Source organism: Pleuronectes platessa, chromosome 13 (genome assembly GCF_947347685.1).
Source record: "Pleuronectes platessa chromosome 13, fPlePla1.1, whole genome shotgun sequence".
Classification (NCBI taxonomy): Eukaryota; Metazoa; Chordata; class Actinopteri; order Pleuronectiformes; family Pleuronectidae; genus Pleuronectes; species Pleuronectes platessa.
Window position 1 is genome coordinate 970336 of NC_070638.1, and position 26958 is coordinate 997293.

The 26958-nt window shown below is 44.7% G+C and overlaps 4 protein-coding genes across 5 annotated transcripts; 2 read left to right on the top strand and 2 right to left on the bottom strand.

Moving 5' to 3' along the window:
- The first annotated feature begins 298 nt into the window (after nucleotides 1-298).
- On the top strand, nucleotides 299-3221 carry dusp28 (dual specificity phosphatase 28). Its single transcript, XM_053438164.1, has 3 exons — nucleotides 299-407; nucleotides 910-1266; nucleotides 1712-3221. Exons 2-3 carry the CDS (start codon nucleotides 922-924, stop codon nucleotides 1811-1813), a joined length of 447 nt encoding a protein of 148 aa, XP_053294139.1. The 5' UTR covers nucleotides 299-407; nucleotides 910-921; the 3' UTR covers nucleotides 1814-3221.
- A 671-nt stretch (nucleotides 3222-3892) lies between these two features.
- Nucleotides 3893-9809, bottom strand: proca (protein C (inactivator of coagulation factors Va and VIIIa), a). Of its 2 annotated transcripts, none has more exons than XM_053438149.1 (9): nucleotides 9652-9809; nucleotides 9238-9321; nucleotides 8875-9032; nucleotides 8022-8046; nucleotides 7750-7860; nucleotides 6655-6795; nucleotides 6346-6464; nucleotides 5207-5324; nucleotides 3893-4555 (listed from the first exon to the last, which is right to left on the bottom strand). In XM_053438149.1, exons 2-9 carry the CDS (start codon nucleotides 9305-9307, stop codon nucleotides 3972-3974), a joined length of 1326 nt encoding a protein of 441 aa, XP_053294124.1. In that variant the 5' UTR covers nucleotides 9308-9321; nucleotides 9652-9809; the 3' UTR covers nucleotides 3893-3971. The 2 variants fall into 2 exon arrangements, with proteins under 2 accessions (XP_053294124.1, XP_053294125.1); XM_053438150.1 differs by having other exon boundaries at nucleotides 9532-9691.
- A 2450-nt stretch (nucleotides 9810-12259) lies between these two features.
- Nucleotides 12260-18048, top strand: LOC128454671 (inner ear-specific collagen). The gene is made up of 6 exons (XM_053438145.1): nucleotides 12260-12650; nucleotides 12759-12936; nucleotides 14048-14456; nucleotides 15397-15477; nucleotides 15788-15868; nucleotides 16360-18048. Exons 3-6 carry the CDS (start codon nucleotides 14048-14050, stop codon nucleotides 17313-17315), a joined length of 1527 nt encoding a protein of 508 aa, XP_053294120.1. The 5' UTR covers nucleotides 12260-12650; nucleotides 12759-12936; the 3' UTR covers nucleotides 17316-18048.
- A 1395-nt stretch (nucleotides 18049-19443) lies between these two features.
- saga (S-antigen; retina and pineal gland (arrestin) a) lies at nucleotides 19444-25007 on the bottom strand. Its single transcript, XM_053438155.1, has 15 exons — nucleotides 24960-25007; nucleotides 24480-24540; nucleotides 23981-24025; nucleotides 23401-23600; nucleotides 23005-23064; nucleotides 22849-22916; nucleotides 22556-22691; nucleotides 22255-22339; nucleotides 22107-22179; nucleotides 21682-21819; nucleotides 21513-21590; nucleotides 21062-21076; nucleotides 20368-20420; nucleotides 20262-20271; nucleotides 19444-19567 (listed from the first exon to the last, which is right to left on the bottom strand). Exons 1-15 carry the CDS (start codon nucleotides 25005-25007, stop codon nucleotides 19444-19446), a joined length of 1194 nt encoding a protein of 397 aa, XP_053294130.1.
- Between the last annotated feature and the right edge of the window lie 1951 nt (nucleotides 25008-26958).

A 26958-nucleotide genomic window follows, 5' to 3' on the forward strand; every position in this document is an offset into this window, starting at 1 on the left:
CGATCAAAAGTGACAAATTACCAAAATGTGTGTGTGTGTGTGTGTGTGTGTGTGTGTGTGTGTGTGTTTGTTTGTGTGGGTGTTTGTGTGTGTGTATGTGTGTGTGTGTGTGTCTGTATTCGACCCATCAGTGGTGAAGCTGAGTAGCGTTAGGACCCAGAGCAGCAACTGTCAGAGTTTGTGCAGTAAAAATAGCAGCAGTGTGTGTGTGCGTGTGCGTGTGTGCGTGTGCGTGTGTGCGTGTGCGTGTGTGCGTGTGCGTGTGTGCGTGTGCGTGTGTGCGCGTGCGCGTGTGCGTGTGCGTGTGTAGGTCATGAGGAGACCTGCACAGACCGGATCAGTCCTCCTGCAGGACTGAACGGGGAACACTGTCGTCTGTCACTCAGGAGATCCTCTGACAGCTGGAGGTGAGTCAGAGTCTCTACTTTATATTTCAGGATTTTTCTTTGGAACATAATTGAGTCTTATTGCATGTTTGTCCGTGAGTGTGTGTGATTGTGTGTGTGTGTGTGTGTGTTTTCTAAGATGTGGAACATTTTACCGTGTAGAAATATGTCTGAGTTGATTCCTATCTGATACGTTTAAGTGAGTCAATTATATTAATAGTCAGTTTTTTACAGTTATTGTTCAGTTTGCAAAAAAGCCAGAGATGAGAACATGCAACCACTAAATACTCGTCATGAGAAAAAGAGACTCAACTCAAAGCACAAACACAAGGTTGTTGGGTGGATGGATGGAGAGTTGTCCTCTCTGCTGGTTTCTTTTAACCATCACCATCTTGTTTTGACCGTGACCAGCTCCTTTACATGTAACCAACCTTTCAACCACAGAACTGAATGATTAGTTGAAATGGTCACATGGGTTACTGTCAATCACAAACTGACAGATGTGGATGTTTCTCCCTCTCAGCCACTGACCAGGATGCTGCAGCTGTGTAAAGTCACTAAAACTCTGTTCATCAGCGATGCTCGTGCTGCCTGCAGCGATGAGCTCCTCCAGCAGGAGGCGGTGACGCTCTGCATCAACGTGTCCAAGCAGCAGCCGTTTCCCTCCACCAGCGTCACCAAGTTGCAGGTACCGGTGTACGATGACCCCAACGAGGACCTGTATAGCCACTTCGACCGATGTGCAGACGCCATCCAGAAGGAGACGAACCGCGGAGGACGCAGCGTCGTCTACTGCAAGAACGGACGCAGCCGTTCGGCCACCATCTGCATCGCCTACCTGATGAAGCACCGCCGGCTGAACCTGACGGAGGCCTTACAGGTGTGAATGGCGGTTTCTCTCTGTATGTTGGCACTGTGAGCCGCTGGCGACCTGTTCAGGGCTCACCCCACCTCCCACTAAATGTCCTCCCACCACAACCAACAAAGGATTAACGGGCTAGACAAAGGATGGATGATAGTGTTGGATCTGATCCTGCAGCTCTGGGGTCAGAGAGGTGCTCAGTGCATGATGGGAGTTCTCCCAGTAGTCTTAAGCTACAGCAGCATAACTAAGGGATGGTTCAGGACCTGGTCCAGAACTATAGGCTTGATCAAAGAGGACTGGTGTCTGACTCCAGAACACAGCGGTTGGGTTCCTTATATTTTGGCCTTTTTTAAATGTCCGGAAGCAGTAATGACGATAGGGTCAAAGTCCAAAGGGAACTGATGCTGATCTCAGGGCTGAATAACACTTGCTTCTGTTTTTTTGTTCTCTGATCTGCTAGAAGGTGAAGACGTCTCGTCACGTGATTGATCCGAACCCCGGCTTCATGTCTCAGCTGCAGAGATATGAACATGATCTGCGTAAAAGACGAGGAGAGACCTGAAGGTGAAACCGCTTCCTCTCCGTCCCCCGCTGCAGCTCCGTCTGATCTCCATCTTCTGACTGTGAATATTTAAGCTTAATCAACCTTAGATTCTAGATTCAAAATGAACTTTATATATTGATGTGAACAGGAAAAACTGAAAGAGAGGGAGCACTCGCGTCTTTATCATTGAAGTCATCGTTTGTCCATAATGAAACATTATATTACAGATCCTGTTCATAGTTTAGATATTTAGTAACGTTGACAGGGAAATTAACAACTTTAACTTAATATAACCGTAATTGTTATTGGAATATTTATAGAGTAAAATAAAAAATTTGACCAATCGATAGTATAGATATAAATTGCACAACGATGCTAATACTGTAGTATATAATGTACAGTAATGCAATGCAAATCAATATGCAACAACATTAACTATTTTCTGACATTTCATTAATTAAATAAATATTTGATTGGTTGCGTGGTCAGTGTGAGCTCATCCCTCCACCACCTTGATCCAGATGTCTATTTGGATCAAATCACAAATACTTCAACAGTATGTAGTTTTAAAAGTAAATGATAATTCAGTTTACCTCACAAGTATATGATTAATACTGTAACCAGCCATCAAATGTCTTAACCTGTACTGGACCTAGATAACACAAGGATAGACTAGATAGATAGAAGGTGTAGATGGAGCGAACAGTGAACTAAGGTCAAACTTGATCTGTATCGAGCGGCAGCGTATCGTCAGGTCTGGTTCCGATATATTCAGATGAAGATATTACTCATTCATTCTGAAGCCGGTTGATCATAAACTGTTAAAGCTACAGTTCTTATTTTTAAACAGTTCTTATTGTGTTTACACTGTGAATAATGATGATTCATTTCAAGTCTGGAACCGACCAGATGAATATTTGTAGTGATGGGATGAAACAAGGGAGGACTCAGTGTTTGTGTGTTTGTAAATCTCAGGTGTGTGATTGATTGATCTGTCTTCTGATTGGTTTTCCTTTATTTCCCACTACAAATAATTTTTCTTTCCAGCTCTAGTTTTGAAAAATAAAAATAAAATATTTTCCTCTTCTTTTATTTGTTTTCAAATCACAAATGATATCAGGGATATCTGATGGTACAGGGACTGTGCTCAGTGATGCTGTGGTTTAGAACTGAAATTAAAAATAATGATTTTAACAAAGCAGACCTCGAAATATTTCTTCTCATGAGTCTGTGGAGACAAACACAAACAGATCTGTTGACTTCAGTGAGCTTCCAGTTTGCAGCGCTGTAGCACAAAGGCCTTCTGAACATGCTGCGTTTCCCTTTAAGACTCTGCTGAAGAACAAATATGTGCAAATGAAATAAAACTCTGCTCCCTCAGGAACCAGCTCTGTGATTCTAACTGATTCATAAAATAAAATGGGTGAGATCGTTTGAGTGAAAATATTGTGATTTCTTCAGAGTGAGTTTTCAAAATGTGGAATTTAGTTTGTGAAGTGGACGACTCAAACAGTGACATCATGAAAACACTTTAAACTCCCTAGACCCAGATTCTTTTTATTTAGATCTTCACACACTTCTAAACACGCCTCAGACATCTGTGAAAATGTTAAACCATGTTCTGTCTCATGATGTTAAAGAAGGACATACTTTTTTTCCCCTTGGTCAGCAACAAACTTTATTGGTTCTTTCTTGGGTCACACTCTACGCCGCCACAACATTTCCTGGAAATCGGTTTGGCAGTTTTTGCGTATTCCTGAACTTCACTAAGCTTCACAACATGTGTGTGTGTGGGGGGGGGGGGGGGGGCGGGGTTTGATAGCATTTGTTTTACCTTCGTCGAGGCGTTCATGTTTGTTCTTTCATTCCTCCCACTATCCACCAATGAAGCCAAAATGAAACTACTGACTGAAGTAAAATATAAATTGAACTGTTGGTGGCGTCAGAAGAAAAATCGGAGAATCATTAGAAACAGTGGGATTCATCCTCTGGGGACCAAGATACTTGATAACTGATCTTTAACTCTGGATGGTGTCATTATTTTTCAGCCCTTTTTATGGTTAAGTTGATACAAAGATCAAGGAAGGTGATCACAGCCTCTTTAGACAGGATGCCTTTATTAAAGTGCATTAAAGCATTAAGACAGACTGGATTGAGTTGTGGGGCTGGAGGTGGTTTAGATTCCTGATGATGGTTGTGGAGGTCGACTGTTCCATTCTTCACGCACTCTGTCGATCCACTCGTTGTAGTTGGACACCTTAGTGTAGATGCCCAGCTTGTCCTCCCTGCCGCAGCCCTCGCCCCAGGACACCAGGCCAATCAGGAACCAGGTGCCTCGGTACAAAGTGACCATCGGGCCGCCGCTGTCCCCCTCACAGGCGTCCATCCTCTGGCCGAGGATCCCGGCGCAGAGGACGTTGTCGGAGATGTTGAGGGACATCTGCTTGGAGCAGATGCTGTGGCTCACCAGCGGGATCTTGATGACGTTGAGCGCAGAGCTGAGGCGGATGCTACCAGGGCTTTCGCTGCCCCAGCCCGTCACCACAGTGGTGGTGCCGTTGAGGTGGAGCACCCGCTCGGCCATATCCTGTCCCGGCAGGCACACAGGGATGATGTAGTTGGAGAATTGGGCGGGCGTCTCCAAATGCAGGAGGGCGATGTCGTTGTCCAGCGTCCTGCTGTTGTAGTTTGGATGTTTGAAGGTCTTGTCGACCTTCAGCACCATCTCTGTGCCTTCATCTTTGAGACGCTCATAGTCACCTGAAGATAGATCACAGCGTTTTCCCAGGATACCTGTTAGCGAGGGGGCTTGTGCCTGTTGCTGTCACCAACTAGTGCTTTTTCCACAACATTGCTCCTCCCACCTCTGACTGATCCTCATACGGTGAATGTACAATGTGATCTCCTGTAGGACAATGTTGTTCCCTCTTTATTTAAGTTCAGGACTTATTGATTTTAGGTTCAGACTTTCTAATGCTCTCACTCAAAACCCTGCACTCCCACTAAAATGTAACCTGCTTGTGCTCAAACTGTGTGCTTGTACATATCCTGCGCTCCAGCTGTAGCTCTCTGTCGGATTTCTCCTCTGCTTTAACTCTCTCAAAATTCCTCCACCAATAGGATGCAAGGTGTAGTGTAAACAAATACGAATCTGAGTACAAGTGCACAGTTTGAGCAGATTAAATGTAAGCACAAGCAGGAGCTATTTGAGTGAAAGCGTTTCAAAATCTGAATGTGGAATCAAGCTCTTCTCTAAAACCTAAGGACCAAACTCCAGAACAAAGAGGAAAAAGACCCGTTTAACAGGAGATGCAACGTGTGACCGTCACAATGTCCCACTGATGGTTCAGAGGAGGGGACGTCTCCTTTAGTGTCTTATTACTGTTTGTTATGAGCAGAGTGAAAACTCACCGAGTCGAACTCTGAATTTCATGTATTTGTCGAGGCAGTGAGCGGCCGTCAGGACCCAGCTCTGATCGATGAGGACGCCGCCGCACTCAAAACCTCCTTTGGAGTTCATTAACAGCACCTGCACATGAAAAAACTCCACCGTTTAATATTTATGAAACATAAACACAACAATCAAAAGTTAAATAAAGTTAAGTTCAAAGTTTAAGCCCGGGATTGGTTTGAACAGATATGGTTGAGGAATCACAAACAGTTCCAACTTTGCCATATTTAATTACTTTTTGATGAACCAAAAAGTTTCCAAATGTCTTATTAGGATCGATATAAAAACCAAAACATCATAAATAGATATAACTAGTTGGTAAAATAATAAATAAGGGGTTAGGGGTAAGAATAAATAACATTTTCTGGTGATTGTTGTCTTCTGATGTTTACCGATTGTGAGTGTTAGTGAAATAAGAAAGGAGGGCTGCATTTATTGTGTTACGGACAACACACAACATTAATTGTCAAGCAGCAGAGTTTTATTACATCGGCTCTTTTAACAGGTGCAGACTTCTGATCCCTGAGCAGTGACTGTAAGTAAAGATGGACGACGCAGTGCACTTCCTCCCACTGTGCCGGATGGAGCTCAAATATCTCAAAACCAGCGCTGCCATCTTGTGGTGATGATGTCATCAGAGTGTGTGCAGCAGTGATCGTAAAGTGGAGCCTTGGTATCGAGGTCCCGCCCATACGCGCTCTCGACCAATGAATGTTTGTCAAAGATGTTTCTGTCATTTCAGCTCGTTCTTATCTCTGATGTTGGTTCAAGTTTTTCTGATCAGTTTGGTTTGAATCAGTTATTTGATGATATGAAAACAGACTGAGACTTGATGATTGACAGCTGAGACTGACTCCTGATTGGTCGGGAGCGTGTATGGGCGGCACCTCGTCATGATCACTCTGCACAGACTCTGACCGCAAAGGAAGTCTTCGCCTCAAGATGGCAGCGTTCGGTTCACGTTATTTTGGCTTCATTTCTGAAGGAAGTGGAGACGTGTCGTCGTCTTTGTTTACTGTCTGTGTCCCTGACGTGTCCCGCCTGTGTCCCACCAAGCGTCCTCTGTGCGTGACTGATGCCACAGTTAGAGTCCTGTTACCTGCCAGGGACTCTCCCCCTTTTTCCCAACCTCCCCTGCCACCATCCAGGGAAGCAGCCCATCCATGGGTTCGGTGTAGGACGACCTGCCGATCAGCAGCTGACCGCAGGACGAGGGACCTTCAGGGACAACGCAGTCATTCTCATATAAACACACGAAAACTGGATTGTGCAGGAAACGTTTTACACAAGTGACATTCTTGTGCACACAGGTAAAGTGACATTAGTGCACATGAGTTCCGTGATGTGATTGTGCGTGCAGCTCACCTGACGGGTGCAGAGCTGAGAAATGAGCTGAATGGTTCCTCACCTTTCGGGACACACTCCCTGGAGTCCTCCTGCAGTTTGTATCCGCTCACACAGCTGCAGCTCCTCGTCAGGCCGTCCTCGCTCTCCCTGCACTCATGGTCACAGCCGCCGTTCTCCACAGAGCAGTTAGTGGCGTTTACAACTGAACAACACAGGGTGTACACATTTACACTCAGATCACAAGAGTTTTACTGGCGCTTTAATTAAAATGTATTTCTTGGAGTTTGAGCTCATCTTCCTTTGCTGCGATGTCTGTTGTGTAAATAGAGGTGTATGAACCATTGTACGGTAACGAATAAGGTTGGAAACCAGCAACTTGCACCAACGTGTAGCTGAGAATCGTAATGTGGCCTGACATAAGGGTTGTTTGTAATGTTCACTGTCTTGTATTTTGCATTTCACTTTTATGTCTTTTATTTATTTAAATAAGAAGTAAATAGTGAGTAAATATATATTGTTTCTTTTTATTGCTTTTCTTATGTGTGTTGTATTTATTGTGTTTTCATGTTTCTATGTTCATCGCATGCACCAATAACCAGAGCAAATTCCTTGTAGGTGTAAAACTACTTGGCAAAAAAAATATTTCTGATTCTGATTGTGATTCTTAAGGCGTCTGCTTAAAGGTCCAGTGTGTAGGATTTAGTGACATCTAGTGGTGAAGTGTCATGTTGCAGCTGAACACCGCTTTCAAGAGAAGCTGTGGTAGCTTCAGTTGTCATAAAAAATTCAAAAGGTTGAGTCTGTCCAGTCAGGGCTACTGTGAAAACATGGCTGCCTCCATAGAGAGGGCTCGCTCCTGATGTAGATATAAACTATTTAAATATAAAGTACTTAAATATAAAGTATATAAAAATAAAGGGTCCATTCTAGGGTAAAGAAACTTTAGATTTAGATGAAACAAACTAGTGAGAACATCATGAAGAATTGTTATTCAGTTTCTAACAATTGATCCGTTAACCTAAATCTTACACACTGAGATTTCTGAACCATTCGTTGGAACCTGATAATAGTAAAATATTCCAGCCCAAGTTGAATATTTCTGTGCTCACAAAAACAGCACAGGTCTTTAAATCGTCTTTATCGACATCAGACTCACGCCGGTCACAGTATCTGCCCTCGTATCCAGGATTACAGCGGCAGGTGTAGGCCTGGTACTGGTCCACACAGGTTCCATTAACACACATGTGGGAGTGACACTGGTTCCCATCTGAAAAGGTCAGATCAGACTTGGGCTTCAGACACTGACGATACATGGAAACGTTTACAACAGCGATGGTTTTTCACTCTGAGCTTCAAACTGATTGTCGACTGGAAACCAGAGTTCACATGCTTCAGTGTGTCTCATGTTAAAGAGGACACGTCTCTCACCTATGTACCGGGTCCAGAACTCCAGCTGTTAACACACAAAACAACAATATCAGTGATGAAGCTTCATCAGTAACGAGCAGTGACTTACGATGTGGAAACAGCTGCATGAACACGAGTGTGAGAGAAACCAACAACATTGTGTTAATTACAAAATGTAAAGGCTTCACAGTCCGGTTGGTAATGTCCCGTTCCTCTCTCCAGGCTGCAGCAGCTGGAATCACGTGTGTTCTTCACAGAGACGTGAAGGATAGAAGCTGCGTCTCACTCCAGGCTCCGCCTCCTTCAGAGGCTGCATTTAAAGTCTACATTACATCACAACTGTCTCATTTAGAAATCTTCTTCAATAGGTTGTTTCATTCCTGAGAAACAAGGACTCCAACAGACAGAGAACTGCAAGAACTGAAATGAACTGATTAAAGGTTCAGTGTGTGGGATTTAGTGACATCTAGTGGTGAAGTGTCATGTTGCAGCTAAATCACCTCACCTCACCCCCCCCCCCCTTCTAAACATGAAAGAGAACATGTGGAAGCTTCCGTTGTCATAAAAACTCAAAAGGTTTAGTTTGTCTCGTTTGGGCTACTGTAAAAAACATGGCTGCCTCTGTAGAGAGGACCTGCTCCTGATGTCTATACAAAGTATTTAAATACTTTATATTTAAATACTTTATATTTAAATACGCCCATTCTAGGGTCAAGAAAACAACGATTTGTACAATTTAGATGAAACACACCAGTGAAAACATCTCTAGGATCATTTTATATTAAATCTCTGACAGCAGATCCTTTAATGTCAATCTTACACACCGGACCTTTAAATGGAAGACTCTTTGTAAAATGGAGTAAATTCATCTCACTGTGGCTTCCCTGGTTTGGAAGATCTCTCTGGCCTCCTCGAAGCTGCACTTCTCCTCCACACACTCCCGCTCCATGGAGGCGGGTTTCAGCTCCTCCAGGAAGGAGTTGGCCCGACGGGAGCGGAGCAGCATGTGAGCCTCAGCCGGGTCGGAGAACACTGAGGGATTCAGAGGGTTACACACGTGGCGTCCTCCAGCTCCTCCACACCTCCGTCCTTCTCACAGCTTCGGTTTGATGCGTCCAGGTTCTGAGATCTCTGTCCATGTTCATTACCAATGTGACGTTTGGGAACTTGAACAGCAGAATTCTCAAAACCTGGACGGATGAAACTCGTTGTCAATCTGTCGTCCATACTCACACACCTGAGACACTGAGCCCTGACGCAGAGCACAGAGCGACGGTGAGGGACACCAAGAGGACGAGGCGGGACATGGTGTCAGTCAAACCTGCAGCCAATGAGATCATGTTTAGATGTAATCAGCGTCTCCAGTAAAGCAGTGACTGCCACACAAACATTAAAATTCATAATCAACATCTGAGCGATGGCGTTGACGTTAACGTGAATTACGATTCTTGAGACAAAATCACAACCAAATTATATCTTTGTCTTAATGTTTCTGAGAATCGCTGAAACCCTGTTTGAACCCTGAAACGACCTTTGACCCTGGGAGCTGAAGGACAGGGGTCGCCCGGCCGGGAGCGAGTCGACCTCCTCGACACGTCACGACGAATCGAAGACTCAGAGAAACAAGTGGGACGAGTGTCTTCGTACTCACGTGTGAAGACTCCGAGCTTTGGACAGAGACGAGGCTCCGCTGGGTTTCTACCGTTAATAACTAACTGCCTGTGTTTACTGAGAGTCCACAGTCTGCAGCCCACCACTGTCAACACACACACGCACACACACAGACACACACAGCTGACCTGCCATGTGTCAACAGTGCAGGCTGTAGGGGGCGCTGTGAGTCATGGTGTGACGGTCTGTTTGAGTGCTGAGCATTTTCCTCCCTTCAGTTCATCTTCCTTAACTTTCTGCAGGATGATGCTCCACGTCACATGACAGTGACCTTCAGTGACCTTCAGTGACCTTCAGTGACCTTCGCCTGGTCCAGATGTGATGACGTGATGACATCATGAAGCTCAACATCTGGGATACAACCCAGTGTCAGCGTGGTGTTCCTAATGAAGTGCTTGTGAGTGGCCTTCACGTGTCCTCTACCTCAGATGTGTTGTGTCCCTGGAGTCGGCCTCAGCTCCCCCCAGGGGTCCGTCCCCGCCCTCGGGGACATGAGCTCCTGTTCTGCTGTGAACGCCCTGAGATCCTCCGGGGGGGCACTGGGTGGCGCCGCCCGTGGAAACCAGGACACTTATTAAGGTTAACTATTCATCTCCGTGTCTTCTTTTGTGGCTCTTCCTCGTTCCCTCGGCTCGGTTTACCTTTGTGTGCTCGGCTGGTTTGATTTTTCAGAATAAAAGCTGGCCTGGGGACATAAAGGAGGCGTCTCTGGTTCCACAGGCGACTCACAGCAGCAGAAGTTCTGATGGAGGACACGGTCGTCCCAAGCTTTGTTGTGATGGTGAGCTGGTCTGAGGTCTGGCCCTCTGCCGCCCAACACTTTGTGTTCAGACCAGTTTGCTGCTTGGTCCATTTACCTCCATGAGCTAGAAGGAGCTGGAATCCAACTGGTCACCTTACTTTTAAGATACTTTAACCTTCATAACAAACTGTGTGTAATGATTTAAAATATCCTGCATGTACAGTTAGACAAAGATCCATGGAGACAGTGTCCGATGGAGTTTGAAGTTTGTCGTCTTTTATTTCTCTGTATTTGTGTGTTGGCATCTTTGTCAGTGGTCATCCTGAAATATATAAATATATATATATATATATATATGTTTTATTTAGTGTCCGTCACGTGTTAGAAAAGTCATCAACACATCCACTCGCTTGAGATGAATCATGCGGAGAATCTCTCAGTTTGTCTCGGTGCTGGCAGGAGGAACGTTGGAGCCTCAGTGCAGGACTGACAGCAGCTCGAGGGTCAGACATGATATAAGTCAAACACAATATTAAATGTATATGAGGCGTAAGTAACAAATTCCCTCTCAAAGAAATCAAGAAAATGTTGAAAAACTGTTAATCTCAGAATGTAAAAGAAAGTGATTCAATGTTCCAGGATCTGTCCCCTGATCCAGATCTGGACCAACATTTAATAACTTCTTCTCTGACACCAGTAGTTTCTGTGTAACTCTGCTAATAATGATGATAATTATAAAATAATGATGATGAATGTTTCACTGTATAGTACAGTATAGTCCACTGAACCGTTTTCGAGGTGAACGGGCACATTGCATCAGCACTTTGTGGATCCTCAACAGTGTTTCACAGGATTATTAATGACATTGTCCTGTCCACGTTTTATGTGTGTGCGTGTGTGTGTGTGTGTGTGTGTGTGTGTGTGTGTGTGTGTGTGTGTGTGTTGAGCAGCAGCAGAATGACTCGTCTCTTTTCAGTCTGTTTGGACACCAGCTTCCACACAGACTCATCAGGTGATCGTGGTCTCAGCCTCTTACAGGTTTAAGTTTCAGCTGCTGCCTTCGTCTCCTGTTTGTCATCAGTTTTATCGTGATCATGTCTCCATGTAATCCCACGGGTTGTTGTTACAGAATGAATTGTCCTCTGCTGTTAAATGTGCTAAAGTAATAATAATATAAGTAGGCTGCTCTTTGTGAAGCACTGGATGCCTTCGGGGTTAAATTACTGTATCGCTGACTGAATTGTGTGGAAGAGGAAAAGTAACACAACAAGCTACAGACTTCACAGTTTGTTCAGAATAATTTGACAGCGAATAAGAAAACACAGAACCAGGAAACGTCAGAGCCTGAGGCACCAGAATGAAATTCAGCTGTTTAGATGTTGATCTTTTATTTAAGTTTCAGATCGACTGATTCCAGCTTGAATAATATTTGAGTTCAGTTGAATGTAATATTTTATTAGGGTGTAAATAATGGACTAAACGATTTGTTTGATTTCATTTGGTTTCTTTCGTCAGAGTTTGTGCTTCAATATCTGAAAACTGCAGGAGAGAGGGAGGAACGACAAAACTGGAACCACAATAAAAAACTATTACTAAAGAAGGAAAGAAGAAATACACACACACACACACACTAACACAATCCATACCTTTACAGCGTTTAGTATAAATAAATCATACAGCTGTTTTAATTATTAAAATGATTCTGATTATTATCATCATTATTCTGTAAATGATTTGGAGTCAGTCTGTTCAGTAGTGATCGTGGAGTGGAGCCGTGCTGCCGAGGTCCCGCCCATGCAAACTCTCAACCAATCAGGAGTCAGCTCTGATCATGAGATAAAAACAACCTGAAATGACAGAAACCAGCTTGGACAAACATTTATTTAACTTCTACTTTGAAAGTTAGTTTGGTTCATGTCCCATCTGCTAACCTGGAGCAGTTCATGACCTATATTCCGGGCAGTGACTCAGTGTAATCCCAAAAAACCAACATTACCTCCTGTTTGATCAGAGAAGTTCCACCTTTTGTTTTTCAATGTGAAACTTGATCTGTTGAGATTCTGAATGAAGCAACGAGCTCAGAGCCTGAGTCCACAATCACCTGAGAGGTGATGTTGAAAATATAAACTCAGAGTTTCACGTCTTTGTGTCTCCAGTAAAAATAAAACATCAGTGGAGCCAAACTCCTGAAGTCAACTCTTCAGAGGAGCTTAGGAGAAAGAGAGACAAAGAAGAAGGTAGAGAGTGATGGAGAGATAAACACAGAGCGTCTCTGCTTTCTGCTCAGAGTTCACTGGTTTCACTGGTTTTCAGTGGTTTTCTGCTGTTTCATGATCACGTAACAGGGAGACGACTCAGTTCAGCAGGACAATGGCGATGGGCGTCCCCTCCCTCGTCCTCAGCGAGAAGTAAGAAAGACGTTTTGTTTTGGGCGAGGTTTATAAAGGAATCAAAGCCTCGTCCGACCTGCTCATCTTCACACGACTCCTTCTCCAGAACAAGCTGCACGTCTCGGACCGAGAGGTGAGTTTGGGGATTTCAGGATTTGGGTTTTGGAAGCAAATTAGTTCGACCTAAATATGATCTAGATCAGTTTCCTTATCCCCCCCCCCCCCCCCACTTTGAAATAAGGTTTAAAAGGTTGATTTAGTTTCAAGTTCAATCCAAAGCTCTCCAAAAGATTTCAGTTTTACCATTCAATTTGTTTTCTTAATCTTGAGCTCAATAATCAATTTAATAACGAAAAACGTATATCTTTTAATTTGAAATTAGTTGACATTTTAAATTTTTATGACACCAGCCAATCACGGCTTCTTCTCCTCCACCTCTGAAAGCTGAATCCTGCGTTAACTCCTGAGCGGAGCTGGAGCGAACGCCACCTTAAGTTGGAACAACTCTCGGAAAGGTGGCAAAGATTTTGGTACAGCAGTTGTTGAGTTGCTGACGTCATCACTTATTAACCAATGAACATAATTTTACAATCACATGTAAATAGCAGGTTTTCATGGAAACTGTCAAATGTTTTACTTTTGTCGCTTACAAACTGTTTGTTCATCTCTCACAAGAAACTTTTTAATCACCAAGCCGTTCCTATGATTTACGTTCATGTTTTAAATGGTTTTAAGTTTAGCTGAAACTCTAAACACATGAATACAGCTCGTCACAGCTGAGACGTGTTCGTCGTACAAGAGAAGACAGCTCCTTTGATTCAAGACCTCGGGTCAGTTCTGATGTTCAGATCGATCTGCTGGAGACTCGCTTCATCTGAGTGGGTGAGAGAGCACCTTGGATTAGAGCCATTAAGACGATTAAACCTGTTGCGTGAACAAGTCGTAATTATACTGCGAAGGCGCAGATGCACTTGTTCTTCCAGTTTCTGTGGTAGATACATCAGCTCCCCCTGCTGGACAGGAGGAGTGTCGACATTGATCTGCAAGTTGCCGGCAAAACAACAAAACGACTGCGATCAGATTTGTTATTTGGCCGACAAACCAAAATGGGACAACGTACTCGTTTGGTTTTCATCTGGAAATGAGACATGAAACAAGAGAAATGACACTTGATTCTGGAGCCTTCCTGAGACACTGAGACCAACACACTGATGCAGATTTTCATTTTCCTCTTCTTCCTGCAGATGGCGTTGAGGTTGTTGGGACTCCTGGTCCTGTCCTCCCTCTGCTCTGCCATGCTGCTACCGAACATGTCCCCAGAGTCCAGCGAAGAGGACGGCTCCACCTCGGACCCCAAGAACGACTCAGACTGGGAGGAGATGCCCAAATGGCAACCATTGTCCCGCAGCGGCCTCATGCCCGAGATGCCACCGTGGCCAGACAGCGGCAACATGACCAATGATTTCAACAAAGTCCGGATGCTGCAGAGCCCCGGCCCTATAATGCCCCCCATATCTGAAACAGCCATCTGCGACATCCTCCTGAACTCAGCAGTGCCGCCGCCTCTCGAGCAGATTCCTCCTTTCTGCATCTGTACGCTCTGTAAAGGCACCACGGGGCCCAAGGGAGATCGTGGAGACCGGGGCTTTTCAGGCATGTGTACCACTTTAAATCGCCTGCGCTTTTTCTCTACTCCTTATGAGCGCAACTTCCTAGTGGCTGTTGTGATCACTGCAGAGTGAACTGTGTTTGTCCTCAGAAAGAACTGCACTTTGACACTCAAACGTCTACATTACCCAGCCTGCACTGCTTTAAGGCTTTAAAGCGTTCTTGTTATCCTGTAAACAGACATGTGCCGAAGCAAATATGACACCAGGCACGAATTTGCAGAAATCACAGTCATTGTGATTCTGCTACACAATAATTAGCTCGGCCACGGTCCAGTTCGTAATGGGTTCGGGTTAGGTGGTATGATGATTATTTTTTGGAGAAAATTTCCAAATAAAAGACATGATTACTGATTTAAGAAAACATGCTGCCCCCCCACGATTCAACGATAAGGCCAGCCTGTGGAGCGTGTTGAAAATATCTTGGGACAGTCATTGATTCTGAACTAACCTTCAGTAAGAACCGCGAGGCAGTTTGCAAAACAGAACCCCTTGTTGTGACTCATGGCTGTACTATGTTCTGTGCTGTCTGCTGTATTCAGTTGAGGTTTGTCTCCATGGATTGCAGTAGCCTATCTGCACAACTAATTTCCCCTCCGATACTAACAGAAACCTAAATCTAAAGATAACCAGAGTCTGGCCCTTTGTAGATCATGTGAATTTGGCCCTAGGCTATACGTTAAGACAATTAGAGGTCACCATTTAGATGATGACCTCATAGGTCAGATAGTTTCATAAAGGTAAACTTTCCACAGCAGTAATAATGTTTGATAAAGATCAGATGATGACAAATGAAGTTTGAGACCCACTGGTGTCTGTGAGGATTGTGATATAAATGCAGCAAGGCACCAACACCAAGGTTGGTAGTTTGCTTCCCCTTCAGGGCCTTCATGCTAATATGACGCTGACTGTTCATCGTTGAGCAGGTGAACCTGGGAGTCCAGGCAGAAGAGGAATGACGGGGTTCAGAGGTCGAGCAGGATTCACAGGTCGTCAGGGGATGAAAGGTGAGTCACACATCACTGCACTGACGTAACACCGACACGTTTGATTCCCTCACCGCTGTCGCTGCAGGGCGTCCGGTGACGGTGGTGGCATATCACTAAAAGCAACACTAAGTAACTTTACTGAACAATAGTGCCCTCTGTAGTCACATGTTGGGATTTATCTGGCCCACATGTTTGAACCTAAGACTACAGCCAAGTCTCTGATTCATTTTAGCAGTTGACTTGACCTCTGTTCTCCCAACAAAACATGAATTTACTTTGTTTTAGTCCCGGTCAACTCCTGCGTCTCTGTCTTTGTCTGTTGTTACAGGTCAGAAGGGCGACCTGGGGAAGGAGGGGCAGGACGGTCCTGCCGGATTCACCGGGTCAAAGGGCGCACGAGGATTTAAAGGTCATTGTGAGAAAGATCATTCTATGTAAAGGGTTATGAGTGATTCATGGACGCCACGACTCCACTAACACCAGAATGAACACGCTGTCCCAAGCTTACACATCACTTCAATTGTTTGTCTTCAGGTCTTAAGAAGTCTGTCATAGATCCTAACTATGAGAACAACCTCCACACCAGACTGAGACTTGAGAAATACCTGTATAACGATAAAGTGGTCAATGGTGATGTGACAGAACCTGTTCGGAAAATTCTGATCTGCAACGCGACATCATTCGATGTAATAGAACTGAGGCATATTTACAATTAAGTCCATTTCAGCCCTTTGACATCCTCGATGCCTGGCTCATGGACCACATCAACATGGTGGGTGTGGCCTCGTCCGGCACTGGGACCACAAGAGTTAAAAATATCAGGATTCTAACGAGATTCAAACTGTACTATTTGAATTTTATGTGATGTGATGCAAATAATCTTGATGTTTGTGTTTATAGGGGACAAAGGAGACACAGGTTTGATAGGGCCCCCAGGTACACTGGGTCCCCAGGGAGAAACCGGCACATGTCCTGCCTCCTGTGATAGTGGCCAGGGTCCACAGGGTCCGCAAGGCCCCCCTGGACCAGCTGGAGCCCGGGGCCTGCCTGGGGTGGGAGGAGTTGCGGGACCTAAAGGTTTCAAGGGCGATAACGGTGTCCTGGGTAAACCTGGCGACCCCGGTCTGAATGGCCAGAAGGGTGATCAAGGTGATCAAGGAGTGTGTGAGTGCACTGATGGAATGAACGGCACTGATGGGAGACCAGGAGAAAAGGGGTATAAAGGGGACAAAGGGGACACTGGTGTCCAAGGTGCAATGGGCCCCATGGGACCAAAAGGCGACCACGGCATCAATGGCTTCAATGGTCCACCCGGTCCCTGTTCCATAGCCATCCAATCAGCATTCTCTGCATCTGTCATCCAATCGTCTCCCATCCCAGACTGGCCCATTCCTTTCCCACGTGTCCTCCTAAACTGGTTTGGCCACTTCAACCCACTCTCTGGCATCTACACAGCCCCCGTCAATGGCACCTACGTCTTCTCCTTCCACCTGGTCGTCTCCTTCAGGACACTTAAGGTCGGCCTGTTCCACAACTTCTACCCTGTAGTAAAAACAACAGAGACAAGAAACCAAGCCACTGCCAGCCAGAGTGTCGTCCGCCACCTCACGCAAGGAGACCAGGTGTGGCTGCAGGTGAAGAACAATAATACCAACGGCATCTACACCGACAGTGAGAGCAGCAGCACGTTCTCTGGGTATCTGCTGCACCCTGACTCCTGCGAGATGCCCTTCCTTCGAGGCTTCTTGCCAGAAGAAAAGATGGAGAACGGACAATTCGGCTGGGATGGTCCTCCAAACACCACCACTCCTCCAAACATCACCACTCCTCCACACACCACCACTCCTCCACCTTAGTAAGCTCCAGTAAGTCGCACATTTGTAGATGAAGTTTCTTCAACTTGCCAATCAAACGTTCTGTGTATTTCTAGAAGTTTCAAGCTACTCAACTCGCTGTTGTTACCCGATTAGAAAGTGACTGAGTCGATCGCAACTGCCCCAAATGTGTCGTCACACAGGAAGCAAGTGATGATAGAAGTTTTACAAGTGTGCGTCGGCAGCCGGACTTGCTTGTGTTAAAAGAAAAGCAAGTCCAGTTGAAGGTCTTCTGGAGATACCTTGACCTGGATGACTGAGAATCTTGACAGAGATTCAATCTGAGACATTTGTGGACTAAATCTGTGTTGTTATAGAGAAGGTTGTTGGAAGGTGGTGAACTGTTACTCTGCAAAACAATGACAACTCAAATATTACTGTGCTGATTAAATCTTACACTGACTTTTCCTCTCTCTCCACCACAAGATCACAATCAGTAGTTTTGGGAGAAATTTTGTTTAGATGTTTATGGTGACTTCTCATCAGGTGAACATTTTGATAACTCTAGGTTGAGTGTAAATGATCAACAAGCTAAACTATGACTGCCAAAATTACACCTGCATTGAAACATGTTACTTACTATGTATTCAGGCGTTGTTGAAGAAAAACGATTCTGTGATTTTGAAAATAAAGTTGTAATATTAGTCTGTGACATGAATATCAGAAGACCAGTCCGTCTCCTGAATGTGCTGCATCTTCTTCAGTGGAAGTTTCACTAAATACTTGATGTTTGTCTTATCATCATGTCAATAAACTTAGTAGAAATAAGTTTAAACTGTTCTTATTGTGACTCCTTCATTTGATCATTTCTTTACTAGCTGATTGGATTTCTGACCCGGCTGCAGACTCTGCTCTGATAGTAAATGTTTTAAAGACACTTTGAGAGAGAGAACATTTGGCTTCTATGCATCACTCAACTCAGCTGCAGCTTAGTCTGAGAGCTTCTGTCAGTTTCTGTTGTCGAATGTTAATAATGCATATGTTGTGATGCTTGAGAATAAATAATCACATTAAATTGCAACCAAAGCGACTGATTCCCTGTTTTCTTTCAGTGGTTTTATTTCAGACAACAGTTAAGCAGTGTCTGAAGAGGAGCCTGATCAATTAGTTCAGGACCAGAGAAGAAAGCAGGTAAATGAATGAATGTCCTTCAAAAGCCAGAGCTCTGTTGGACATTCACATGAGGACGAGCAGTTACTTGAAAACAGGCAGATTTGGGTCTCTGAGTTTTCGCAGCGGGTCGGTCCAGACGATCTGTTTTAAGCTTGTGTTTGTTTTCATCTGGTTTTGCAGAAGCGCTGGCACATGTAATAATTTGTTAACATCCTACTGAGCCAAAATGGCTGCCCTGGTGGTTCAGACCGTAAACAAAGATGGACGACACATCACCAGTTCCTCCCAGTCTCCAGTCATGAAGCTAAAATATCATGGATACAAACCAGAGCCTGAAATCAGGAGGATGGAGGAAAACCAGCTGAGACTGATTTGTGATTGGTGGAGAGCGTTTAACTGCGGAACCACGATACCACGGCACAGACGCCGACTGCAAATCATCACCACAAGGTGGCAGCGTTCTCATCTGAGATATTTTGATATCTGAGATACTTCTGGAGGAAGTGGAGACGTGTCGTCCATCTTTATTTACAGTCGTGTCTCAAAAATCAACCAGTGGCATGTTCACTGCTGCACATCCCCCCCCCCCAACAGGATGACCTCAAGGAAGAGCTGCCGACGCGAGGACGGATCAATCAGCTTTATTGTCACACAGCTCACATAGTCGCACAGAGTTTCATCATCATACAAATGTTTCTGCAGGACATCTCTAACAACCAGCAGCTGTTCTACAGTGAAGCTGTCGAGTCACATGAGGAAACTACAGTCGACTCGTTACTTCAGTCTGAACATTTAGATTTAGCTCCTGAGGACGTTTCTAAAAGCACAAATTCACTTTCATTGCAGGATTCAGTGCACGTTAGAAAGCAGCTGTCGTGGGACTGAAACATGATGAATGAAGGCTCTTTCATTTAGCTGCATCTTATTCTAGCAAAATCTCTGAAGCGACTCAGCTGCCCATACTTCAGCCGCCGCCCCCCCGCCCACTCCCTCTCCTCTATTTCTCTTTGGGCGCCATGTCGTCGCCACCTGACACGTTTCCATCTTCGTCCTCATCGTCGATCATCCCCTTCAGGTAGGAACGCTTGAACTCCTGGAACACCATCTCCTCCTCCATCTCACTGCATCAGACAATAAATATGTCAGACCTGACAGAAAACTACAATAACCAAGATGCATTCTGGCAATAAGCGTCCAGTCACAGAGCTCAATCAGCACTATGTAACTGAGCAACTGCGCCCCCTGCAGACACACGAGGGGATTCATTCTGCTGGGTTCTGTTTCAGAGTGATGTCGTGGTTTTCATTTGTAGAAAAAACAAAGCGAATCAATGTGTTGAGTCGTCCCACTGAACTGAAACACTACTGAACGCTGGATATTACCCATGATCCTCTGCTTCCTGAACCACAACAGCTGCTGCTGTAAATCTATGCTCAACGTCAGATATGTATAGAAACAGACGGAGCCTTCATTGTATTTGTTCTTGATTCTGAAAACTTTCGATTACAAAATACAGACAAAATGGAGCAAAACCAGAAGTGCAGCTAATCGAGAAGAAGACAAGACACCAGGGATACATTTCTGCGATGGTAGAACTTTTTGAGGATGGTTGATAAATGAGTTAAGTTCATCCTGAGCAGAGTTCTGAGGGAAAGGAAGAGAGGTGATGAAACAAAACCCAGCAGAGGACAGCTGACACTGCTGATGAAGACAAAGGGATGAGAACAGCAGCTAATAGAGGAATGAAAAAGAGCTGATGAAGTGACACCATCCTGTCCCTGAGCGACCTGGACACAAGGACATTTAGGAACTTACCTCTCCTTCACTGTTGGCAGCAGAAAACAAAGAGGAGAAGGTTGAAACGTGATGTTTGATCATGTGTGAATAAATCCGTCACCTGGTTTAAAGGACGGTGACTCACCTGCATCAGGTTTAGGATGCATCAGTTTGAAGGGAACCTCCAGACCCACCTCACTGCAACACAAACAACACAGTCTCAGACACAGACCTGAGCATTTATATCATTTAAAGGACAGATGATTGTCTTCTACTCTTTTCTGTGCTCTCGTGTTTGAGGTTGTTTCCGTCTGTGGGATCAGACGAAAACTACTGGACGGATTAACATGAAACTCAACGGGAGGTTTTAAGGGTAAAGGAAGAACTTCCTACATTCTGCTGGATCTGTCTCAGGGGCCTTCTTAGACTTCGAGAGGTAGAAGGTGTTTTTTTTTTATTTCAACATTTTCTCTGATTTCTGATTGGACATAGGAGCTAATATCTTGGGGACTGTTGGGCCTTGTGAGCGATGAGCTGAGTGCCGTTCCTGACTGTGCTTGTAAAAGTGTAAAAAAAGAGGCTGAAGGCAGAAGCTGCAGCAATGGACAATCATAACACTTGATTATCAACATGAAGAAGAACAGAATACGTCTCCTTTAAACTTTCAAGTCAACTAAAGGTCACCTGATACAGGACTGACACAAACATATTTAATAAGTGGTTAAAATACCAAAGCAGACTCGTGGAGGTTCAGTCTGTTTAGAGGACAGAACATCGGCCATCTTTCTTTGTTGCTGTAGAGTCGCTGCTGTTAATAAATAAAGTGGACATGAACTCACCTTGATCCCATCATCCTGTGGTGGAGACAAAGACCAACGTCAGAACAGCAGAAACAGTTTCATATAAATTCATATAACGCAAATAAAGAACTTTAGCTGCTCAATGAAAAGTAACCGAAGAGACATTTACCATAAAGTGGAAGAATTACATTTTAACAGAGGAGAGATTTTAAAGAAATGTTTCTAAATGTGGGTTTGTAAAGAGGAGGTAAAATCGACACAGTGACTGTTCAGTTAAAGTTTCCACCAATAAAAGGCTCAAGTTGTGATTCTCGGTCTTTGCTGACATTCTAGAATCGTTCCTCCTCTGCTGTTTTCCTCTCTCTGTTCATTCATACACTCCTCAAACAAAATGATAACAGACCAACCTGCATCTCATGACGAGTAAAGAGAACACACACACACACACACACACACACACACACACACACACACACACACACACACTGACCCTCCAACGATGAGCTTCACCATCACTCTGTATGACACCATGATTCCCAGAACCTCCTTCAACACGCCCTCCTTGACACTGAAAGAGAAGAAGACGACCACGTTTGCAGAAACTTCTGGATCCGTCCAACGCAACATGTTGTCTGTGTGGACGCTGATTGTTTCCTCACATGCTGGACGATGCCAGGTTGGTGTCCTCGTGCTTCAGTTTCCCGTCCAGAGCGATGCCCTTCCGCTCCCGGTTGTTGGCCAGCAGGGGCAGCAGAGTGTAGGTCTTCTGCAGGGTCGCCCCAGCAGACACCGAGTCCCTGAGACACGGAGACAGATACACATTCAACTTTGGACAGAAAGAAAGGAGAACGAGAGTCGTAGCCTCTTCGTCTGACAGTTTAACAGTCTGACTGTTTCTTTGACTGTCTGAGTGAATATTTGTGCTAAGGTTCCCTCTCGGCTCGTGAGATATCGTGATCATATGGATAAGATGGACGACCTGTAAACTTGAAGCCTCCGTCCACTAGGTGTCACCAGAGTGGAGCCATTAAACCGACACCTCTCTTTATTAATTCTGCAGAATGCTGTGCGTGCTGATCATTACCCAAACTCCTCGATGGCCACAGACTTGATGTAGCTGTCATTGGAGTACAGGACCACATTGGAGACCTGATCCACTGAGGAGGACAAGAGGAGACATTCAGTCCAGTTCCTGCCTCAGGACATGTGACACATCTCAAAGGGGCGTTTACCAGAGACAATGATGTTCTTGATGTTTTTGCTGGAGTTGTTAGTGACGCTGACGTGCACCTTGATGCATTCACCATGGTAGTACATCTGGAAACAGGATGTGAGGTCAGAGTGAGTGAAAGTCAAAAACGGAAGAAGTTCTGCTCCTGATTACAAACATGACGTCTCAGCCTGTTTTAAAATCATCAAATAACAAATCAAAACTCTTGAGCAAACATCAGTGCAATGACCTCACATGAAACAATAACATATTTCACAAACTTGCTGAATATAAGTTGATTTTAGATTTGAACGTGACCTCACCTCTCTGTCCAGACTGGCCTTGACATGCAGCGGTTTGTCAGACATGACGAAATCCCTGGTGGTCTCAACAGAGGGCGCCACTGCTTCGCTCTCTGGGGCAAACTGCACCTTCCTGAGCGTCAGCGTCACTGAGCTCCTGTGGGACAGAACAAACACGAGGACACATGAAACTGTTTTCTGCGTTTCTGCTCTGACTCAGTGATGAGTGGCCGCCCTGCAGGTTCTTCTTCCTCGTTATTAAGACGTTGATACGAACCTCCATTTTCCTACAGGACGGACGAGCTCAGACTCACCGTTTGCGAACTTTACTGTCCTGGCTCTCCGCGCTGAACGCCTTGATCTCAAACTCCACGGCACATTGCTGCAGGCCGAGAGAAAAGAGGCGTCACCGTAATGTGGTCACTTCATCCATAGCAGCCGCTGGTTTGAATCCTGAGTCGGTTTCTTACCTTGCCGGCGTCATGTGGCGTCGGCTGCATAGCCACTGAGCAAGGCAGGTTGTCAGGTAGCTGTAAAAACAGAAACACAATGAGACACACATCACTAAAAATAAAAACTGACAACTGATCATTCAGTTCAGTTTGTGCTGAACAGCGAGACCATCAGAATAAAAGCCTTCATGCTGAATGCAGACTCTACCTCCCTCATATCATCCTTCTTTCTTCCATCCTTCATCTACATTCAGACAACCATGCTGATGTGATCATTAGTTCAAACAGCAAAGAGAAATGTGGGATTGGAACTGTTGACTTATTTCAAACAAGATCACGATCTGATAACTTGACACCTCCCCTCGGGGCAGGAGGAGCAGTGGTTGGAAGAGGAGGTCGGTGAGACCGTCTCACCTCGAAGAAGAACGGGTAGGCCTTGTCTCCCAGCTTGCGCAGCAGTCGGGCCTGGGACTTGGTGTGGACTCCTTTCTCGCGGTCCTGCAGGGGCGGGTACACCTGCCGGGTGGCCAGGTACAGCTCCCTGCGGAAGGCGATTCCCATCACATCCATGTCATCTCTGCCGTACCGAAAGGTGCAGGACAGGGTGACGAACACTAGAGGGCAGAAGAGGAACAACAGGCTCAGGCCAAAGATTTGAATCACTGCACACAAATGTGTTGCATCAAATTAGTTTCATGTTGAGTTTTCAGTTTATTTTAACTCTCAATTGGTCAAAGTTGAACACGTTTCTATTTATTCTTTATAAAAATTACTTTAGGCTCGAACGGCTTCACTCTCCTCATGAGTGATGTTCAGGGTTCAGTGAAGTTCACTGTTAAATTTGGTTTGATTTGGACTCGCGAGACTTTCAGGGTTCCTTTGGTTCACTAAACATCACCGGAACAAATCATCACATGACAGAGAGTGGAGTCAAACGGTCTGAGTCTGTTCAGGTCTGTGTGCTGAATCTGGATCAGTGTGTTTGGCCGCTGACCTTTCCTCCCCTGCAGAGCCTCGGGATCGATGAGGATGACGCCATCTAGTGGTGGAAGAAAAAGTCAACGCTCTTAAGGAAATTAAAAATGAAAACAGGTCCAAGATAAATTCAAAATGGCTCCTGGTGCTTCTTCATGCAGTCATCAGCAAAGATGTGACGCTGCTGTGACATCATCAGAGCCAAATACATATTAAAAACAAGCTGTATATAAACTGTATACAGTCAAATTAGGACACAACTGTTTATTAAATTCATATCATCAGTAATTAACATAATTATAAAGATTAAACAAGTGTGTGAATCAGGGGAACAAAAAACAAACACAGGAAGCTGTGTGTGTGTGTGTGTGTTTGATAATGTTTTTTTTTAACTTTTTAGCAACGTGTCGTCAATTTACCTCAAACACAAGAGAACACAAACCCTCATAACACAGACCATTGCTGTGATGGTTGGTTCAGTGTCCTGCTGGTGGATGAAGGTTGTGTTTTAAACTCACCCACAGGATCCACTGAGTCCACACGGTCCACAAAGTCTCTTTTCCCCATGTACACTCCGACCTGAGGAGGAAATATGACACTTAGAGAATCTGACACTCATGATATTTGTGCATCTTCATGAAACAACCTGAATTACTTCATAATTCATGAAGGCGTTTACATCCTCAACGACTTTTACAGTCGAAAAACTACTCATCATCTACTAAAGTTGTTGACAATTAATTTGAGATCCAACAAAACTGAACCCTGGTCGATTTTCTGCAAAGCTGCTGCAGAAAGAGATGTCTATCAAACACACACACACACACACACACACACACACACACACACACACACACCTTACACACACACACTCAGCAGAGTGAGCTGTAATCTGACATAAAGCTGTCTCTCACACACGTTGTCGTGACCTTGCACCGACCTCCTGAGGATCAGAATCTGCTTTCGACCGCGAGCAGCTGATTTCCTCTGTCACTCACCGACTTGTCTTTGCAGATCTTCTTGAAAACAACATTTCTTGGACTCATGTTGTTGCAGATGGACGTGAGTCAGCAGAACCTGGGACGAGACACAGAAGAAGAATGTTTGTCAATATTCAGGTTTCATCTATCGGGATCTGAGTCACATGGTTTTTTAACAGGTCTGAAACTGTAGGAGAACAAATAAAGAGCTCCTGAGATTCCTTAACTCCACCAGTCGAACCAAACACTCTCCAAATCACCTTTTTACGTTTCTATGTCACCTGAAGGCCACCGACTTCACCACTAGGTGTCACTGCGCTGAACACTGAAATCTGACTGTGCGCTCTGTAACGTTAAATACTTAAATCTAGACGTTGTGCTGCCAAAGTGGGCGTTTCCCTCCAGTAAGGAAACTTCGGGCGATAAGAATTTATTTGGACAATCACCATCTTTTAAAGTTAAGTTTTATGAAAGTGGACGAACATCAACTCTTATTTTTCCTGAAGGTTTGAACAGGTCTTAGAAAATACTGATTCATCACACTAGTATTTAAGATCTTTATATGATGGATAAATAACTTAAGATGTAAAATCTAAATTAATAAATTAAGCTTGTTTTTCCCTGTCAGTTGGTTGGTGTCGGGACTTCACCAGATCCACTGGATCCACCGGATCCATCGGATCCATCAGGTCCACCAGATCCACCGGATCCACCGGATCCATCGGATCCACCAGATCCACCAGATCCACCGGATCCACCGGATCCCGGCAGAGTAACACAGAGGTCGCTAGCCGGGGGAATTTAACTGAATGAAAGGTTTTACATCCAGACTCTTTCTGGAAGTAAAACATTATATTCATTCCTGTAAACTTAATAATCGACATCATTGTTCACAACTGTGTTCGTCTCACCTGGTGTGTTGATGCCCTCTAGTGGTAAAATCTATAAACTGCACTACTGGATTTCCAATGAATTGACTAAAGTGCATCTAAAAAGATTTCCTCCAAACACATATCTGGTGTTTCTGAAGGAGAAGAGGAGGTGAACAGGTGATGAAGGAGAAGAGGAGGTGAACAGGTGATGAAGGAGAAGAGGAGGTGAACAGATGATGAAGGAGAAGAGGAAGTGAACAGGTCATGAAGGAGAAGAGGAGGTGAACAGGTCATAAAGGAGAAGAGGAAGTGAACAGATGATGAAGGAGAAGAGGAGGTGAACAGATGATGAAGGAGAAGAGGAAGTGAACAGGTCATGAAGGAGAAGAGGAGGTGAACAGGTCATAAAGGAGAAGAGGAAGTGAACAGATGATGAAGGAGAAGAGGAGGTGAACAGATGATGAAGGAGAAGAGGAAGTGAACAGGTGATGAAGGAGAAAAGGAGGTGAACAGATGATAAAGGAGAATAGAAGGTGAACATATGATGAAGGAGAAGAGGAGGTGAACATATGATGAAGGAGAAGAGGAGGTGAACAGGTGATGAAGGAGAAGAGGAGGTGAACATGTCATGAAGGAGAAGGGGAGGTGAACAGGTCATGAAGGAGAAGAGCAGGTGAACAGGTGATGAAGGAGAAGAGGAGATAAACAGATGATGAAGGAGAAGAGGAGGTGAACAGATGATGAAAGAGAAGAGGAGGTGAACATGTGATGAAGGAGAAGAGGAGGTGAACAGATGATGAAGGAGAAGAGGAGGTGAACAGGTGATGAAGGAGAAGAGGAAGTGAACAGGTCATGAAGGAGAAGAGGAGGTGAACAGGTGATGAAGGAGAAGAGGAGGTAAACAGGTCATGAAGGAGAAGAGGAGGTGAACAGATGATAAAGGAGAAGAGGAGGTGAACATATGATGAAGGAGAAGAGGAGGTGAACATATGATGGAGAAGAGGAGGTGATCAGGTGATGAAGGAGAAGAGGAGGTGAACAGGTCATGAAGGAGAAGAGGAGGTGAACAGGTCATGAAGGAGAAGAGGAGGTGAACAGGTCATAAAGGAGAAGAGGAAGTGAACAGATGATGAAGGAGAAGAGGA

What these genes read in the sequence shown, in the direction of transcription:
- saga (XM_053438155.1), bottom strand. Translation starts at nt 25,007, where the DNA reads ATGAGTCCAAGAAATGTTGTTTTCAAGAAGATCTGCAAAGACAAGTCG. An exon ending in AGGCCAGTCTGGACAGAGAG is followed by an intron (nt 22,340 to 22,555) that starts GTGAGGTCACGT and finishes TCCTGTTTCCAG; the next exon opens with ATGTACTACCATGGTGAATG. An exon ending in GTGGCCATCGAGGAGTTTGG is followed by an intron (nt 21,820 to 22,106) that starts GTAATGATCAGC and finishes TCCGTGTCTCAG; the next exon opens with GGACTCGGTGTCTGCTGGGG.
- LOC128454671 (XM_053438145.1), top strand. Translation starts at nt 14,048, where the DNA reads ATGGCGTTGAGGTTGTTGGGACTCCTGGTCCTGTCCTCCCTCTGCTCT. An exon ending in AGGTCGTCAGGGGATGAAAG is followed by an intron (nt 15,478 to 15,787) that starts GTGAGTCACACA and finishes CTGTTGTTACAG; the next exon opens with GTCAGAAGGGCGACCTGGGG. An exon ending in GGGCGCACGAGGATTTAAAG is followed by an intron (nt 15,869 to 16,359) that starts GTCATTGTGAGA and finishes TTGTGTTTATAG; the next exon opens with GGGACAAAGGAGACACAGGT.
- dusp28 (XM_053438164.1), top strand. Translation starts at nt 922, where the DNA reads ATGCTGCAGCTGTGTAAAGTCACTAAAACTCTGTTCATCAGCGATGCT. An exon ending in ACCTGACGGAGGCCTTACAG is followed by an intron (nt 1,267 to 1,711) that starts GTGTGAATGGCG and finishes CTGATCTGCTAG; the next exon opens with AAGGTGAAGACGTCTCGTCA.
- proca (XM_053438149.1), bottom strand. Translation starts at nt 9,307, where the DNA reads ATGTCCCGCCTCGTCCTCTTGGTGTCCCTCACCGTCGCTCTGTGCTCT. An exon ending in AGGGGGAGAGTCCCTGGCAG is followed by an intron (nt 5,325 to 6,345) that starts GTAACAGGACTC and finishes TTTCATGTGCAG; the next exon opens with GTGCTGTTAATGAACTCCAA. An exon ending in GAAATTCAGAGTTCGACTCG is followed by an intron (nt 4,556 to 5,206) that starts GTGAGTTTTCAC and finishes ATCTATCTTCAG; the next exon opens with GTGACTATGAGCGTCTCAAA.